We start from the raw sequence: 20003 nt of genomic DNA on the forward strand, positions 1-20003 counted from the left end.
GACACTCGGTGAATGTGTGCTGCAGTTCTTTCCAAGATCAGTGCAGTAGGCTGGGGATACCACTTTGAGTGAAGCCTCAAGTCTTGCTGGCTAGAGAGCTTCAGTGTGGACAAACACACTGCTGATGGCACTGCCTTTCAGCACTGGGCCTGTGAAGGCCTATGCATAAGGCTTTTATCCCAACATCAGCCCACTAAGCGTGGGTGCCTTTTAATTCTGTAAAAGAACAAACTGAAGGTATGGCAGCATCCCTGATGACACCACTATAAAGTGATTCAGGGAGTCATTCTTTCTCAAATGGAAATCTCTTTGGCTAACAAGAGTGAGACAGGCTCAGGCACTTCTCAGTCACAGATAGAGGTGCTGGAGGGACACTTTACCGGTTAAGAGCGTGTGTGGCTCTTCCACAGGACCCTGGTTTCATTCTCAGCACCTACATGGCATCTCACAACTACCTGCAATTCTAGTCCAGGGGATTAAATTGGTCTTCAGAACTCTGAGGGTACCATGCACACATACCATACACAGAGATGCATTCAGGCAAAACACTCAAATATAAGACAAAAACAAAATTTATATTAAAAACAAAATCACAGATATAGACTCTGGAAGTTGGTTTTCTTGAAACCAAACCGCCATGGAGTAGGCAGCCAGGAAGAGGTGAAGTAGCTTGGGGTGAGGCAAAGCCAGCTTTAGACCCAGCTCAGGCGTTCATTGGCTGGAGAGCCATTGACCTTACTGAGTTGTTTCTTACTTGCAAAACGCTGCTGATAAAACTTGCCTTTATAGTTGCTGTAGAGTCATATGTAACTTTTACTGTACATGTGTGTTCAGCCAAGGGCAGTTGAGGTTTGTAATGAAAATACAGAGGGGCCTAAGAATGTGATTAGTCAGTAGCTTGAAGGCTGCTCTTGCATAAAGCCCTCTGTTCACTGGCTTTGTTTCTTACCCCACCCCATCTCACCCAATTTCGGCAGCATCCTGGTGAACATGGATGACAACATCATTGAACACTATTCAGATGAGGACACCTTCATCCTCAACATGGAGAGCATGGTGGAAGGCTTCAAGATCACGCTTATGGAGATCTGAGCGCTGGGCCCAAGTCCCCTTGACAGGAGCTTCTGGTGCACTCCTTCCTGGGAGAGGTGGGCTCGCTGCCCTACAACCTGGAGACCCATCTCACCCATCTCAAGTGACTGTTACAAGACTGCTTGGAAGGGGGCAGGGCCCAAGGCCCACCAACAGACCAACAGTCAACTCTTCTACTTGCTTGGAGCTGAAGCCTGTATCCCTCGGCTAAGTTCTTTAAGCCTGTCAGGCCCTTATTTATTGTCCATTTTTTCCCCAAGAGCCTGGAGTCCAGGCCCTCCAGGACTCTACAAGTTACTGATAGCTCCACCTGAGACCTCCAGAGTTCCCCCTTCAAGGGAAACACAGCTAGTCCATTCATCTCGAAGAGCCTGGGGAACTGGGATGCCTTTTTTCTTACCTCTCCACATTTCTTGAGTGGATGGACAAGATGAGCTGCTTCTTGGCACAGTCGTCATGGTTGGGGTAAAGAGGACACCCATTTTCTGGCCTGGAACCTTCAGGTTGCTCTGAGGAAGGTCATTTTGCTTAAATACCTCCAGGGGATCTCAGCAAATAGCCACTGGGCCTTGTTCAGGAAGACATTCCGCTACCATGTCAGTAATAAGGAGCACAAAGTATGATTGACAGCCATGTACATAATTTGTACATAATATTGCAATAATATATTTTACCTGTGGTGTGTGGGCATGTTTACTGCCGTTGCCCTGGAGGGGACATACCTGGAGACTCAGAGCATTCTGCTCTATCTGAGAGGAGGCTAGGAAAGAGGCCTTTAAGGTATCACGTGACTGGTGAATGCCAAGATGGATTCTCCACTGAGCCATGCTGAGGACTTGTTTCCCCAAATGGAGCCCTCTCCCCTCAGACATGACTCTCCCTTGAGGCCATCACATTTTGTCTCATGGTGATCTGTTGTCTAAGAGTGTCCTTTGAGCTGTTCAGGAAAGATCATGCTGTCAGCGCCTTCTTTAGCACTGGAGTGAGACACCTTGAAGCTTATGCAAAGTTTCCGCAAGGGTTTGCACTGGGGTCCTATCCCTGGGGCCTGCTGCAGAACTGCTTGGCTTACATGGGGATGGACACAGTAGTGCCTCATAGTTTACAAGCATGTCCTTCATCTCAAGTGGCCCCTTTGCAAACCCAGCTGCAGCTTTTCGAAGCGAGCCAGCAGCTCGGCTGGGCTGTGACCAGCAGACATTGCTTCCTCTGGCTTCTGAAGATGGGAAGAGGTGAGGCTGTCCACCCTGGCTGTGGAAAGCGTGGGATTTCTGGCACTTCTGAGACTGGCTTTGAGAGGCACACTGGAGAGCTAAGGCTGTTTCCTCCTCTCCTGGCCCTTGGGAGGGCAAGAGAAAACGGCTTTCCTGAACAGCATGCCCCATGGTGGGCCTCAGTTCTCTTTGAGAGGACAGGTTGGTAGCTTGGGGATTTTTTTGTTACACTGTGGGCTGAGCACTAGTTGGGATAGTCAGGCACATCCCACCCCAAAGCCTGGATAATGGGGCAGCTTCCATGGAAAGGTCCAAATTTGTCTATGAAGCACTTTGATGTCTTACCTGGAGGCTCTGTTCTCCAGCTCCTGCCTTCTTGCCCCACCTTCCCCTGAGAGCCTGGGCAGCCGAGGCTGACTCTAGCCTAGCTACCCAAAGCTGCAGAGGAATGGGCTGGAGAGTAGGTGCTATGACCAAGAGGATCCAAAGAATAGCAGGGGCACCTTTCTGAGAGCCCACTGGGCTCCGAATCCCTCTGTGTTGCCAAAGGTTTGTATCCTGGGCTCAGCTCTGCTTAGTCCTCTGCTCCACCCCACATCACTTGCTGAACCAGCAGCTTGGGGACCCTCTAGGGTACTAGCAGGGCTCTGATCTAAGGCAGACAAACTCAGTGTTGGAAATATATGCTCTATGCGCTTCCCATGCTACAGCACTTGGGGTTAGCTCCAAACATGAATGGCAGACCTTAGGGTGGCTCAGGATTCCAGGGAGACAGATCTGTAGTGATCTGACAGGCTCCCAGCTCTTCTCTCCGGTTTCTGGCAAACTGCCCATCTCTCCCAAGGCAGAGGACCAGCTGGAGATAGCTTTGCCTTTGTCCTGAGTCACTACAGTCCTTGTGGTAGCCAGAACAAGGGACATGAAGCCAGGACCACAAATAGGGGTACAGCGGCAGGTCCAGGAGTGTCTGTTGGTGGACTTCTCTGCATCCGTCCCTCGCTGTATTAGCAGAGCTTTGCTGAGCATCATTTCCTGAACAAAAATAGCAAGATAGAAAAGCTGTCTTTCCTTTGTTCCCGAATTAACCGCACCCAAACTTTTTTTTTTTTGTAATCCATAAAAGGTTGGGGAATACATGAAGCAGGTGTTTTCATTCTACGTCCCCACTGAAACTTCCTCAGTGTTTAGAAATTGGAACCAACAACAACAAAAATACACAATGGGCTGCCATCTTGAAATCAGTTCCTAAAAGACTAAGGCATGTCCCAAAGCAGAAACCTGGGAAGCATGAAATGAGTTAAAACATTTATTTTTCATGCAACAGGAAAAGAGGGTTTATGCCAAATTCTAAGAATGGCCCTTTCTGAAAGACAAACAAGGGGAGACTGATTTGTATACAATCTACTCCCACATAAAAAAAGAGTAAATGTAACTTAATAGTTTTGTAAATGGGAGAGGGGAATCTATAAACTATAAATATGTTATTTTATTTTTTTGTACATTTTTAAGAAGAAAAATAAATAAATATTCACAATATGAGTCAAACAGCTGTGTCTGCTGCTTTCTGGGCAGTGGCTGCTGGTGTGGGGAAGAGTCACCAGCCTGGGGTCTTGGCTGTCCCTGCCCCTTCAGTCCTTCATACAGTGGAGACTTGCCTACCAGTGCTCTCCCTCCTCCTTACGCCAGGCTTGCAAAAGAAGAGGGCCAAAGGGCAACAAGAGGCCTCCAGGGTGGCTGCCAGCACAGCTGCCCTTGACTGGCCTCTCAGGTGGGTTCTTTCCACTCCCTTCTCTCTGGCACTTTGTGGTTATTTCTGCTTCATTAGATCTGTGCCAACCGCTACAGAGAGGCTGAAACCGCACGGCTCCTGTTTCAGTTCCATCTCCACACGCTCTGACCCTTGAAAACCCATACTAGGGCTCCTGTGCTAGCCACCTCATTATGCAGCATTCACACTGCTCCAGCTGGTATCGTCAATGATCTCCAGGAGCAGCCATTCTAAGAGGCAGAATGCTAGCATTTTCTACAGCACCCTTCTTTAAGGCACAGTACTAAAATCTTGCCTCAAAAAAGCCTTCCCTGGCCTCACCCCCAATGGGATCCCTGCCCTTTGTTCTCAGATCAGTGCTAGGGAAAAACAGGCCTGGGGTGGATGGAGAGTGTTTATTACGGAAAGTTCTGGAAAGATCATGTAATTAGAAATGGGCCATGGTCTTTTTTTTATTGCTACCCATGTCCTTCCTCATCTTTGGGTCTGATTGTTCTTCATATCTGCCTGAATGGGTCGTTTGGGGGGATGTGAGTGTTATCACATCTTCCTTTCCCTGTGGACATCAGTGAACTGTGCTTATCCCCTCCTCCCCCCTCCCCAAGCTCCCCAAACTGGGGGAGATTTTTGGTGACATATTCCATCTATTCCAAAGGGTTCTTCAGCTCTGTACTCCTAAGCAACTCTAAATGGGTCCATGGTTTATACTGGGAAGTCAAGAATTTGAGGAAAGATGGTGGGGGCCTCTGATGAGCCAGAGGCAGAGAAGAGAAATGTGAAAAGACACCAAGGGTGAGCACCACCCATGTTCATTGGGCATCAGTATCCATCACGTGGTACTTGGGAAAGAACATTTCCCATTCGCCATGAAGTGTTTATAGTGGTATTTGATCCTGAGTTAGGTATTCCCCTCCGGCCATCTCCTTTGCTAACAAGGCCTCTCTAGCTCACACATACACTTCCAAGCCTGCCACACTTATGCTGACTGGCAGCCCCATCAAACACTCAGTATGAGTCCAGCCAAATGATGAGATGTTGCTATTGAGGTTCAGCGAGAGGTCTGACTAGCCATTTGCCTGTCTTCCTGGGGGTGGTGTGTACTGGTGAGGATTTTTATTAGCATATACTAATTTAGATATTTACACACATGTATGATTTGGTCATTTTCATACCTCATTACTCTGGTTTGTTCCCCTTCCACTCTTGCTGATCCCTTCATTTTTCCTAACCAGGCTCCTTTCACATGTCTCCCACATTTCCATGTGCACCGTGTGTGTGTGTGTGTGTGTGTGTGTGTGTGTGTGTGTGTGTAGACTCAATGAGTTTAGAGTTGCTTATGTGAGCATGGGGAGAAAGTTATTTAGAGCATGGGCATGGGCAACTAAGTATCACTGTTACACCAAGTTACACCGCTAAGGAAAATGTCTCCCCTTCCTCCTCAGGGAGGGGTGGAGTCTCTTCCCTGTCCCTACCCCCTACCCCAAACCCCACCCGTGTTAGAATGTCCATGGGCCCAATTTTGGGCATAGGAGGGAATATTTAACTAAGTGGGGTTGGCAAGTCCAGCTGCATTGTACCTTAGAGTGTTTTTACTGTTTGTCACAGAGAAATACTAAAATATCAAATATTCCCTGGAAATTCATAGAGCTAAGCCTTCCCATGGCCTGGGTGTTCCAAGCTGCCCCCTAGTTAGCTCCTGATGGTCACTATCTCTGCACCCGAGGAAGGTCTGGAACTATGCACCACACGTTAACACTCAGTACAGAAAGTCCTAGGCAACAGGCATATTGATGCTACAAAAGTGGGGAAATGGTTGAGTTGTAGGTATACAGGCTCCTCAGGGCTCTGGCCACATTCCCATCATCACCTCATCATCACGTATTGTGTTTCAGATATTGCTTACACACAGAGACTAACTGTGGAGGAGGAAAAGAGTCTCCTCCACATCTGCACCCCAAAGGTCTAGCTGGCCTGTGAGGAGCCTATTGTACCTCCTAATCTAGGGAGCAAGTTAGTAGCTCTTGTTCATACAGCATTAGCCTTTGGGGCTGTAGTCAAGGCCAGTGATAGGAACAAGATGAGAAAAGCTTGATGTGATGGCTTTGGGGGAACATTTAGTTATCTCTCCCACTAAATCTCCAACAGAGTGGGAAGGGAAAGGATTATATTGCTGCTGTATTTTTAGTTTGGTTGGTTTTTGAGACAGGATTTCTTTGTGTACCCTTGGGTGTTCTAGAACTCACTACATAGACCAGCCTGGCCTTGATCTTACAGATCTGCCTGCTTTGCTTCCTGAGTGCTTCCCTGATCCTACTGAGGGGTTTTTCTGAGTTTTGCTTTGGTGCTTCATGTTTGGAGAAGCACAAAGTGGGAGGGAGTGAAGGCCAAGCTGAGAAGGAAGTAAGGAAGCCACACATGGACCAGAACTGCTTTCAAACTCTTCCACCCTCAAACCTGGAAGACACAAGCTTCCACACTGTCACACACACTGACACACACTGTCAGCTGAGGCAGCTTAGTAAGAAAAAAATCTCATGCTCCAGACAATGATATTAAATAATAAACATGCTTTAATGCCAGGCAAGAGCTATACAATCAACTGAGAATGGGACCACTTCACATAATATGACATATATATGTAATTAAATCCATTTCCAGAAAGTCCCCCTGGGGAGTACCACACCGCCCCTTCTCCATCCTGAGCGAGGTATGAACAGTCAAGCACTCTGAAATGTCCTCCAGTCCTGTGGACAGCACAGACTTCCTTTACTTGGAACAAAACAGGCTCTACCTCCACCAGAGGCCCCTGAACACAGCACAAACACTGCTTGGCCACAGGAGTGACAGATGTCTTCAGACACTCGGCCCTCCTGATGCTGTGACATTCGTTGGTCAAACATGCATGCATAAAATGACACCCAATGCCTTCCTGGGAGAGGTGGAGAAGAGGAGGAAACATACAGATAGGTCTGTTATGTCTGTGTGTCTAGCTGGTCTGGAGCTCTCCAGGCCTTCTGGGGACCACAGGGTTCATAACCTGTGCATCTGGCTCTTGAATTCTGAAGAGCTGGAGGCCACCTCTGGTTTCCATCCCAACTTGGGTTAATTTTGCTTTCCAAAAACAGACTTTATCATTTGGCAAGCCTTGCTACAAAAGGTAAGGAAATGACACTAGGAAAAATTAAGATTACAAAATCTAGGTCACAAAATTTCAACCTATGGAGACACCATTAAAGTTTGAACTTCTGCCAGTTAAGAGTATCGCCATGGGGCGGGGGGGACCTTCGGCCAGCAAGAATTGCCTGGGCATCATTTCTTATAGCTATGTTTAAGTTTTTGCGGCTTTGTTCTACAGGAAGTGGCTACAGGCAGCAGAGACCTTCCTGACTCCTCTTAGGCAGACTCTGCCACCAACATCCTTGAGTGTCTGGGCCTTGTTGATGCCACTGTGTGTGAGGCTTTGGTTGCCTGTAGCCAGAAGTTTTTGCTTCCAACCCGTATTTCAAAGTAGTGTATATGAGGTGACCAGCCCAAGCAACAACTCAGCTTTGCTAGATTCAAATAACACGGTGAAAGGGAGTGCTGTTGGGACCCACGGTGGCCTCAGACACTGCAGGCTCCCTAGCCAGCACCTACAGTGGGTGGGTGAACTGCCTGGCTGGCCCACACCTCACTACATGAAAGATACCCGGGGGCAGAAAAAGAAGATTCTAGGCGTGGCTCCCCCACTGAGGATATAGGTTTACACTGTTAGGACCAATCTGCTTTTCCGAGTCTATGGAACATTCATCTGCTTAGAAAGACAGCACACCTGCACCTGCCAGTGTGCTGCTGGACCTTGGCCCCTTCTCAGAGCTGCTGGTGGACAAGACGCTTGGAAACTGCCTTCCTCTGGCCACCTTGACTCTGTAAAACCATTCGAAATCAAAGCTGGGCCTGAGAAATGGGACCATCCCAAATTAGAAAGAAAAACAACTGGACCTTGAATAAGGGCCAGCTAAAAAGAAAGAGCAAGTCAGGCAATTTAGGGGAGGACTGTCCTTGAAGCTATGAGTTCCCCGCTACAGCTGCCAACCGCATAACTGCTATCTTTTCTGCTAACTAATCAATGTAAAGGCCTGAAATAAAAACTCTGTGCTTTGTATGCTCGGGGTCGTCTCCTGCTTTGAAGGGACGACCCCCATAGCGATCGGAATAAACTGCCTCTTGCTTTTGCATGGAACCGCGGTCTGTGAGTCACTTTGGGGGAGGGAGCGGTACGGACCCTGCACCAGGAGTGCAGGTTTTGCAGGCCCTTGTCATCATTTTTTTGTAATTTTATGGAGTATATAAAATACACTTGTTGACTGGTACATTTGTGCAAAGACAGGACTTTAAAACAAGACACTGACATTCGTTGTAGTTGGCTTCACAATAAACTGCTAAAACAAGTCTTCTGTAGTAAGATTGCATTAGCGCTCACTAAACATGCATTTACAAGGCAAAACACTTAATTTGGTCTGCAAGACCCAATATTTTATATACAGCAGTCTTTTTATAAATCACAAATAGGTAGCAAGATGGGTCTGGTTTTAGAATGTTACCATCTGTGTTTGATTTTTCAAAGGACCTCCTCATATTAGCTCACCTCTGTAAACCTGTGGGGTGGGAAAACCGCTGAGTCATCTTTCCCCATCTCTGTTAATTTACCTTTTAATGTTCACAGCTTGGAAACTACAGCCTGCTGGGGTGGAGGGGAATGTCCCAGCTGGCTTTAATAGCTTTACCCCAGGGGGTAACCTGCTCTTAGAAAACCTAGCCTCCGGGTGCCTGCCATAGCCCTGAGGGCATGCGTGACAACACACCCAGATTAGGAGTTTTGTCTTTCAAACAAAGCCCCTCAAAGCTTGCTGAAGGATCTCAGGGGCAGAATGGAATTCTTTTCTCTGGCCCCACCAGTCTTGGGTTTTAAGACAGATACATTAGAATCAAAGGGGAAAAAGTAATGATGATTAAAAAGTCATCCAACAGGGAACACCACGAAGTCTGTTCATGCTCTCCGCAAGCGCTCTGGGCATTCACGTCCACGACGAAAGAAGCAAGGGGCAAGGGTGTCACAGCAGAGCGCGTCTGACTGAAGAGGGGACAGCTTCACCATCAATATTGTTTGGCAAAAAAATACAAATAAAATAAGTTTAAAAGCCAACTGGGAGAGACCCAGGCAGCTGTAGCGTCCTTAGGGTGCGGGGCTCAGAACTGGCCGGCGCTGCTGGGGTCACACTGCAGGAGACGCACTATGGATGGATCTCTTTTGGCCCCTCGGATGAATTCTTCCAGGGAGAGTTTTCCTAGAAGGCAAGAGGACCAGTGAGTGACGGCCTGTGGTCCTTTGCACTGCACACGGGGCACAGCAGAAGCCCACAGCTTCACCCACCAGAAGCCAGGAGACCATGAGGCAGAGACCCCAATTCTCTGTTTACCATGGCATTCCCCCACCTCGCTCAGTGCACAGGGCCATTTAACAAGACCTCCAGGACAGGACCCAGGGCCTGGGGAGGGTACTGGCTTACCCTGACCTGAATCTTTGCCCTAGTGGCTCTTCTGCCTCTACCTATACCGGGGCCTCACCCCACTCCTCGAGCCCCTGTGCTCATGCTCAGCTTCTGAGGACTGAGTAGCCCTAGCTCATTTGCGTGTGCCAGGCTCAGGCCCTTCAGCCCCTGTGTACTGCTGTATTCTGGTTTGCAGAAGACTCCTCCCCCCACCCCGCTCCCAGTGGGCAGAGCAGGAGTGTAGGTTCTTTTTAACAACTTTTGAGGATAGCACCACCGTCATCCAAAGTCGGGAGGATAAAGGAGTGTGTTCTAGACAGAAGGTGATACACTTCTGTCAACCCAGGCGGCTTGAGAAGGAAGCCAAAAACCTGGATCTCTCACCAGATGGCTTTCTTTCTTCTTTTTTGATATGGACTCTACTGTGTAGCCCAAGCTTCCTTTTTTACCTCAGGCTCCTCAATTTCCTGGATCTTCAGTATCCTTCCTCCTCAACTTTCTGCCAGTAAAGGTCTCTGTCACTATCACTTTGGAGAAATGGGGGTGGGGGTGGCTTTCCTCATTCCTGGCACTTCCATGGTGACCATTTGATTGAAGTGACTCATTGACTGATAGTTGGAAATAGAACTGTTGGGAGCCGTTACCTAACTACCTAACTTTGCCCTCTCTCCTTCCCTGCAGACTTAGCCCCATCTGTTTTTCCAAAGACAGATACGAGGCTGCCAGGCTCCTCCAGGCCTGTGCACTTCAGTACCTCCTTAGCTGCTCTTCCATGCTACCTGCTCAGCCCCTGCAGGATGAGAATGAGGGGATGGGATTGGAAGCAGCATCTAAACACTTTAAAGCTGCAGGCACAAGCACAGGCATCGGGCACCACAAGCTGTAGAGCATTTGGTACCCCATATGAACTCTGCCTCTTGCACAGACTCCCAGATTGACTTGCTTGTAGGTGCAGACTTTCCATGGCAGAGGCCAGCAGTGGGATGCAAAGACCCTTATCTAAGGAGACTCTGGTGGCAGCAGGCTTCACACCACGCCGGCTCTGCTCCAAGTGAGGAGGGACAGGAGGCTCATGCCCGAAGCACTGAAGCCAAGCCCTGAGCTGAAGCAGTGTGTTTTTCGGGTGCTCGGCAGTCCCTGCCCTCCTGCCCTCACTGCCTCCATCCCCATAGCTTTCCTTGTTTAAACAAATCTTTCCTTCTCAAAGCCCAGGGCAGTAGTACTTGGCTGTGCATTGGGCAAGGGCCCAGGCAGAGCTCTTTGATCCCATAGAAACAGTCCCAGTGGAGAGGCTCTGCCATTGCCTTGAGCCAGATATCCAGAAGTGTCTTTCCCCCCATCATTTAGTCCTCCTCTAAGGAAGAGGCTGGGTCTTAAAGCCATCATGTTCCCCAGATGACCAAAACCTGTGGTTCAATATCATAAAAACAATCCCATGTTTGTTTAAACTTGTGAAACAAACTATGTGCTGTGAATCAGGGCACATGAGGGAAAACAGCTCTCAGAGGATGTCAGGCAGCTTCATGGAGGCAACTTCTAGCAGTGAACAAGCTGGCTGTGCCACCAAACCAAGATTCTCAGGGAGCTGGCGCCCCACGTATGGGGGGAAAAGGAGGCTTATTCTATGCAGAACATGCTATCATACACACCACGAAGGACCTGGTCTATTTGAACACAGCTCACTAGAATTATTAAACATCAGGTGTGAGGGTCTGGGGCCAGTGAGCTGTCTCAGTGAATAGAAGTATGTGATGCGTAAACCTGATGACCTGAATTTGATTCCTGGAAACTATGTAAAGGAAAGTGGGGGAAAACGAACTTCATAAACATGTCTTCTGCATGTGTGCACCATGGCACACTCATACATGTCATGTAATAATACTTGCAAAATTCTACACTGTAATATTAAAATGAGTTTTATGTTTTAAAAATGAGTTGGCTGGAGAGATGGCTCTGCAGTCAAGAGCAGAGGACCAGTTTGATTTCCAGCATTCATGTTGAGTAGATCACAACCTCATTACTCTGGTTTGTTCCCCTTCCACTCTTGCTGATCCCTTCATTTTTCCTAACCAGGCTCCTTTCACATGTCTCCCACATTTCCATGTGCACCATGTGTGTGTGTGTGTGTGTGTGTGTGTGTGTGTGTGTGTGTGTAGACTCAATGAGTTTAGAGTTGCTTATGTGAGCATGGGGAGAAAGTTATTTAGAGCATGGGCATGGGCAACTTAGTATCACTGTTACACCAAGTTACACTGCTAAGGAAAATGTCTCCCCTTCCTCCTCAGGGAGGGGTGGAGTCTCTTCCCTGTCCCTACCCCCTACCCCAAACCCCACCCATGTTAGAATGTCCATGGGCCCAATCTTGGGCATAGGAGGGAATATTTAACTAAGTGGGGTTGGCAAGTCCAGCTGCATTGTACCTTAGAGTGTTTTTACTGTTTGTCACAGAGAAATACTAAAATATCAAATATTCCCTGGAAATTCATAGCGCTAATGCCTTCCTATGGCCTGGGTGCTCCAAGCTGTCCCCTAGTTAGCTCCTGATGGTCACTATCTCTGCACCCAAGGAAGGTCTGGAACTATGCACCACACGTTAGCACTCAGTACAGAAAGTCCTAGGCAACAGGCATATTGATGCTACAAAAGTGGGGAAATGGTTGAGTTGTAGGTATACAGGCTCCTCAGGGCTCTGGCCACATTCCCATCATCACCTCATCATCACGTGTTGTGTTTCAGATATTGCTTACACACAGAGACTAACTGTGGAAGAAGAAAAGAGTCTCCTCCACATCTGTACCCCAAAGGTCTAGCCGGCCTGTGAGGAGCCTATTGTACCTCCTAATCTAGGGAGCAAGTTAGTAGCTCTTGTTCATACAGCATTAGCCTTTGGGGCTGTAGTCAAGGCCAGTGATAGGAACAAGACGAGAAAAGCTTGATGTGATGGCTTTGGGGGAACATTTAGTTATCTCTCCCACTAAATCTCCAACAGAGTGGGAAGGGAAAGGATTATATTGCTGTTGTATTTTTAGTTTGGTTGGTTTTTGAGACAGGATTTCTTTGTGTACCCTTGGGTGTTCTAGAACTCACTACATAGACCAGCCTGGCCTTGAACTTACAGATCTGCCTGCTTTGCTTCCTGAGTGCTTCCCTGATCCTACTGAGGAGTTTTTCTGAGTTTTGCTTTGGTGCTTCATGTTTGGAGAAGCACAAAGTGGGAGGGAGTGAAGGCCAAGCTGAGAAGGAAGTAAGGAAGCCACACATGGACCAGAACTGCTTTCAAACTCTTCCACCCTCAAACCTGGAAGACACAAGCTTCCACACTGTCACACACACTGACACACTGACACACACTGTCAGCTGAGGCAGCTTAGTAAGAAAAAAATCTCATGCTCCAGACAATGATATTAAATAATAAACAAGCTTTAATGCCAGGCAAGAGCTATACAATCAACTGAGAATGGGACCACTTCACATAATATGACATATATATATAATTAAATCCATTTCCAGAAAGTCCCCCTGGGGAGTACCACACCGCCCCTTCTCCATCCTGAGCGAGGTATGAACAGTCAAGCACTCTGAAATGTCCTCCAGTCCTGTGGACAGCACAGACTTCCTTTACTTGGAACAAAACAGGCTCTACCTCCACCAGAGGCCCCTGAACACAGCACAAACACTGCCTGGCCACAGGAGTGACAGATGTCTTCAGACACTCGGCCCTCCTGATGCTGTGACGTTTGTTGGTCAAACATGCATGCATAAAATGACACCCAATGCCTTCCTGGGAGAGGTGGAGAAGAGGAGGAAACATACAGATAGGTCTGTTATGTCTGTGTGTCTAGCTGGTCTGGAGCTCTCCAGGCCTTCTGGGGACCACAGGGTTCATAACCTGTGCATCTGGCTCTTGAATTCTGAAGAGCTGGAGGCCACCTCTGGTTTCCATCCCAACTTGGGTTAATTTTGCTTTCCAAAAACAGACTTTATCATTTGGCTCACAGGATTTGCAAGCCTTGCTACAAAAGGTAAGGAAATGACACTAGGAAAAATTAAGATTACAAAATCTAGGTCACAAAATTTCAACCTATGGAGACACCATTAAAGTTTGAACTTCTGCCAGTTAAGAGTATCGCCATGGGGGGGGGGACCTTCAGCCAGCAAGAATTGCCTGGGCATCATTTCTTATAGCTTTATTTAACTTTTTGCGGCTTTGTTCTACAGGAAGTGGCTACAGGCAGCAGAGACCTTCCTGACTCCTCTTAGGCAGGCTCTGCCACCAACATCCTTGAGTGTCTGGGCCTTGTTGATGCCACTGTGTGTGAGGCTTTGGTTGCCTGTAGCCAGAAGTTTTTGCTTCCAACCCGTATTTCAAAGTAGTGTATATGAGGTGACCAGCCCAAGCAACAACTCAGCTTTGCTAGATTCAAATAACACGGTGAAAGGGAGTGCTGTTGGGACCCACGGTGGCCTCAGACACTGCAGGCTCCCTAGCCAGCACCTACAGTGGGTGGGTGAACTGCCTGGCTGGCCCACACCTCACTACATGAAAGATACCCGGGGGCAGAAAAAGAAGATTCTAGGCGTGGCTCCCCCACTGAGGATATAGGTTTACACTGTTAGGACCAATCTGCTTTTCCGAGTCTATGGAACATTCATCTGCTTAGAAAGACAGCACACCTGCACCTGCCAGTGTGCTGCTGGACCTTGGCCCCTTCTCAGAGCTGCTGGTGGACAAGACGCTTGGAAACTGCCTTCCTCTGGCCACCTTGACTCTGTAAAACCATTCGAAATCAAAGCTGGGCCTGAGAAATGGGACCATCCCAAATTAGAAAGAAAAACAACTGGACCTTGAATAAGGGCCAGCTAAAAAGAAAGAGCAAGTCAGGCAATTTAGGGGAGGACTGTCCTTGAAGCTATGAGTTCCCCGCTACAGCTGCCAACCGCATAACTGCTATCTTTTCTGCTAACTAATCAATGTAAAGGCCTGAAATAAAAACTCTGTGCTTTGTATGCTCGGGGTCGTCTCCTGCTTTGAAGGGACGACCCCCATAGCGATCGGAATAAACTGCCTCTTGCTTTTGCATGGAACCGCGGTCTGTGAGTCACTTTGGGGGAGGGAGCGGTACGGACCCTGCACCAGGAGTGCAGGTTTTGCAGGCCCTTGTCATCATTTTTTTGTAATTTTATGGAGTATATAAAATACACTTGTTGACTGGTACATTTGTGCAAAGACAGGACTTTAAAACAAGACACTGACATTCGTTGTAGTTGGCTTCACAATAAACTGCTAAAACAAGTCTTCTGTAGTAAGATTGCATTAGCGCTCACTAAACATGCATTTACAAGGCAAAACACTTAATTTGGTCTGCAAGACCCAATATTTTATATACAGCAGTCTTTTTATAAATCACAAATAGGTAGCAAGATGGGTCTGGTTTTAGAATGTTACCATCTGTGTTTGATTTTTCAAAGGACCTCCTCATATTAGCTCACCTCTGTAAACCTGTGGGGTGGGAAAACCGCTGAGTCATCTTTCCCCATCTCTGTTAATTTACCTTTTAATGTTCACAGCTTGGAAACTACAGCCTGCTGGGGTGGAGGGGAATGTCCCAGCTGGCTTTAATAGCTTTACCCCAGGGGGTAACCTGCTCTTAGAAAACCTAGCCTCCGGGTGCCTGCCATAGCCCTGAGGGCATGCGTGACAACACACCCAGATTAGGAGTTTTGTCTTTCAAACAAAGCCCCTCAAAGCTTGCTGAAGGATCTCAGGGGCAGAATGGAATTCTTTTCTCTGGCCCCACCAGTCTTGGGTTTTAAGACAGATACATTAGAATCAAAGGGGAAAAAGTAATGATGATTAAAAAGTCATCCAACAGGGAACACCACGAAGTCTGTTCATGCTCTCCGCAAGCGCTCTGGGCATTCACGTCCACGACGAAAGAAGCAAGGGGCAAGGGTGTCACAGCAGAGCGCGTCTGACTGAAGAGGGGACAGCTTCACCATCAATATTGTTTGGCAAAAAAATACAAATAAAATAAGTTTAAAAGCCAACTGGGAGAGACCCAGGCAGCTGTAGCGTCCTTAGGGTGCGGGGCTCAGAACTGGCCGGCGCTGCTGGGGTCACACTGCAGGAGACGCACTATGGATGGATCTCTTTTGGCCCCTCGGATGAATTCTTCCAGGGAGAGTTTTCCTAGAAGGCAAGAGGACCAGTGAGTGACGGCCTGTGGTCCTTTGCACTGCACACGGGGCACAGCAGAAGCCCACAGCTTCACCCACCAGAAGCCAGGAGACCATGAGGCAGAGACCCCAATTCTCTGTTTACCATGGCATTCCCCCACCTCGCTCAGTGCACAGGGCCATTTAACAAGACCTCCAGGACAGGACCCAGGGCCTGGGGAGGGTACTGGCTTACCCTGACCTGAATCTTTGCCCTAGTGGCTCTTCTGCCTCTACCTATACCGGGGCCTCACCCCACTCCTCGAGCCCCTGTGCTCATGCTCAGCTTCTGAGGACTGAGTAGCCCTAGCTCATTTGCGTGTGCCAGGCTCAGGCCCTTCAGCCCCTGTGTACTGCTGTATTCTGGTTTGCAGAAGACTCCTCCCCCCACCCCGCTCCCAGTGGGCAGAGCAGGAGTGTAGGTTCTTTTTAACAACTTTTGAGGATAGCACCACCGTCATCCAAAGTCGGGAGGATAAAGGAGTGTGTTCTAGACAGAAGGTGATACACTTCTGTCAACCCAGGCGGCTTGAGAAGGAAGCCAAAAACCTGGATCTCTCACCAGATGGCTTTCTTTCTTCTTTTTTGATATGGACTCTACTGTGTAGCCCAAGCTTCCTTTTTTACCTCAGGCTCCTCAATTTCCTGGATCTTCAGTATCCTTCCTCCTCAACTTTCTGCCAGTAAAGGTCTCTGTCACTATCACTTTGGAGAAATGGGGGTGGGGGTGGCTTTCCTCATTCCTGGCACTTCCATGGTGACCATTTGATTGAAGTGACTCATTGACTGATAGTTGGAAATAGAACTGTTGGGAGCCGTTACCTAACTACCTAACTTTGCCCTCTCTCCTTCCCTGCAGACTTAGCCCCATCTGTTTTTCCAAAGACAGATACGAGGCTGCCAGGCTCCTCCAGGCCTGTGCACTTCAGTACCTCCTTAGCTGCTCTTCCATGCTACCTGCTCAGCCCCTGCAGGATGAGAATGAGGGGATGGGATTGGAAGCAGCATCTAAACACTTTAAAGCTGCAGGCACAAGCACAGGCATCGGGCACCACAAGCTGTAGAGCATTTGGTACCCCATATGAACTCTGCCTCTTGCACAGACTCCCAGATTGACTTGCTTGTAGGTGCAGACTTTCCATGGCAGAGGCCAGCAGTGGGATGCAAAGACCCTTATCTAAGGAGACTCTGGTGGCAGCAGGCTTCACACCACGCCGGCTCTGCTCCAAGTGAGGAGGGACAGGAGGCTCATGCCCGAAGCACTGAAGCCAAGCCCTGAGCTGAAGCAGTGTGTTTTTCGGGTGCTCGGCAGTCCCTGCCCTCCTGCCCTCACTGCCTCCATCCCCATAGCTTTCCTTGTTTAAACAAATCTTTCCTTCTCAAAGCCCAGGGCAGTAGTACTTGGCTGTGCATTGGGCAAGGGCCCAGGCAGAGCTCTTTGATCCCATAGAAACAGTCCCAGTGGAGAGGCTCTGCCATTGCCTTGAGCCAGATATCCAGAAGTGTCTTTCCCCCCATCATTTAGTCCTCCTCTAAGGAAGAGGCTGGGTCTTAAAGCCATCATGTTCCCCAGATGACCAAAACCTGTGGTTCAATATCATAAAAACAATCCCATGTTTGTTTAAACTTGTGAAACAAACTATGTGCTGTGAATCAGGGCACATGAGGGAAAACAGCTCTCAGAGGATGTCAGGCAGCTTCATGGAGGCAACTTCTAGCAGTGAACAAGCTGGCTGTGCCACCAAACCAAGATTCTCAGGGAGCTGGCGCCCCACGTATGGGGGGAAAAGGAGGCTTATTCTATGCAGAACATGCTATCATACACACCACGAAGGACCTGGTCTATTTGAACACAGCTCACTAGAATTATTAAACATCAGGTGTGAGGGTCTGGGGCCAGTGAGCTGTCTCAGTGAATAGAAGTATGTGATGCGTAAACCTGATGACCTGAATTTGATTCCTGGAAACTATGTAAAGGAAAGTGGGGGAAAACGAACTTCATAAACATGTCTTCTGCATGTGTGCACCATGGCACACTCATACATGTCATGTAATAATACTTGCAAAATTCTACACTGTAATATTAAAATGAGTTTTATGTTTTAAAAATGAGTTGGCTGGAGAGATGGCTCTGCAGTCAAGAGCAGAGGACCAGTTTGATTTCCAGCATTCATGTTGAGTAGATCACAACCTCATTACTCTGGTTTGTTCCCCTTCCACTCTTGCTGATCCCTTCATTTTTCCTAACCAGGCTCCTTTCACATGTCTCCCACATTTCCATGTGCACCATGTGTGTGTGTGTGTGTGTGTGTGTGTGTGTGTGTGTGTGTGTGTAGACTCAATGAGTTTAGAGTTGCTTATGTGAGCATGGGGAGAAAGTTATTTAGAGCATGGGCATGGGCAACTTAGTATCACTGTTACACCAAGTTACACTGCTAAGGAAAATGTCTCCCCTTCCTCCTCAGGGAGGGGTGGAGTCTCTTCCCTGTCCCTACCCCCTACCCCAAACCCCACCCATGTTAGAATGTCCATGGGCCCAATCTTGGGCATAGGAGGGAATATTTAACTAAGTGGGGTTGGCAAGTCCAGCTGCATTGTACCTTAGAGTGTTTTTACTGTTTGTCACAGAGAAATACTAAAATATCAAATATTCCCTGGAAATTCATAGCGCTAATGCCTTCCTATGGCCTGGGTGCTCCAAGCTGTCCCCTAGTTAGCTCCTGATGGTCACTATCTCTGCACCCAAGGAAGGTCTGGAACTATGCACCACACGTTAGCACTCAGTACAGAAAGTCCTAGGCAACAGGCATATTGATGCTACAAAAGTGGGGAAATGGTTGAGTTGTAGGTATACAGGCTCCTCAGGGCTCTGGCCACATTCCCATCATCACCTCATCATCACGTGTTGTGTTTCAGATATTGCTTACACACAGAGACTAACTGTGGAAGAAGAAAAGAGTCTCCTCCACATCTGTACCCCAAAGGTCTAGCCGGCCTGTGAGGAGCCTATTGTACCTCCTAATCTAGGGAGCAAGTTAGTAGCTCTTGTTCATACAGCATTAGCCTTTGGGGCTGTAGTCAAGGCCAGTGATAGGAACAAGACGAGAAAAGCTTGATGTGATGGCTTTGGGGGAACATTTAGTTATCTCTCCCACTAAATCTCCAACAGAGTGGGAAGGGAAAGGATTATATTGCTGTTGTATTTTTAGTTTGGTTGGTTTTTGAGACAGGATTTCTTTGTGTACCCTTGGGTGTTCTAGAACTCACTACATAGACCAGCCTGGCCTTGAACTTACAGATCTGCCTGCTTTGCTTCCTGAGTGCTTCCCTGATCCTACTGAGGAGTTTTTCTGAGTTTTGCTTTGGTGCTTCATGTTTGGAGAAGCACAAAGTGGGAGGGAGTGAAGGCCAAGCTGAGAAGGAAGTAAGGAAGCCACACATGGACCAGAACTGCTTTCAAACTCTTCCACCCTCAAACCTGGAAGACACAAGCTTCCACACTGTCACACACACTGACACACTGACACACACTGTCAGCTGAGGCAGCTTAGTAAGAAAAAAATCTCATGCTCCAGACAATGATATTAAATAATAAACAAGCTTTAATGCCAGGCAAGAGCTATACAATCAACTGAGAATGGGACCACTTCACATAATATGACATATATATATAATTAAATCCATTTCCAGAAAGTCCCCCTGGGGAGTACCACACCGCCCCTTCTCCATCCTGAGCGAGGTATGAACAGTCAAGCACTCTGAAATGTCCTCCAGTCCTGTGGACAGCACAGACTTCCTTTACTTGGAACAAAACAGGCTCTACCTCCACCAGAGGCCCCTGAACACAGCACAAACACTGCCTGGCCACAGGAGTGACAGATGTCTTCAGACACTCGGCCCTCCTGATGCTGTGACGTTTGTTGGTCAAACATGCATGCATAAAATGACACCCAATGCCTTCCTGGGAGAGGTGGAGAAGAGGAGGAAACATACAGATAGGTCTGTTATGTCTGTGTGTCTAGCTGGTCTGGAGCTCTCCAGGCCTTCTGGGGACCACAGGGTTCATAACCTGTGCATCTGGCTCTTGAATTCTGAAGAGCTGGAGGCCACCTCTGGTTTCCATCCCAACTTGGGTTAATTTTGCTTTCCAAAAACAGACTTTATCATTTGGCTCACAGGATT

The 20003-nt window shown here is 48.0% G+C and overlaps 1 protein-coding gene across 1 annotated transcript in view; it reads left to right on the plus strand.

Moving 5' to 3' along the window:
* LOC132650919 (grainyhead-like protein 2 homolog) overlaps positions 1 to 1105 on the plus strand; it is a 59511-nt gene extending 58406 nt beyond the window's left edge. Inside the window, exon 11 of the mRNA XM_060376250.1 lies at positions 978 to 1105. Coding sequence (XP_060232233.1) covers positions 978 to 1092 — 115 coding nt within the window. The 3' untranslated portion in view covers positions 1093 to 1105. The remainder of the gene's footprint in view (positions 1 to 977) is intronic.
* Positions 1106 to 20003: the final 18898 nt, after the last annotated feature.

Source organism: Meriones unguiculatus (genome assembly GCF_030254825.1).
Source record: "Meriones unguiculatus strain TT.TT164.6M chromosome 13 unlocalized genomic scaffold, Bangor_MerUng_6.1 Chr13_unordered_Scaffold_34, whole genome shotgun sequence".
NCBI lineage: Eukaryota > Metazoa > Chordata > Mammalia > Rodentia > Muridae > Meriones > Meriones unguiculatus.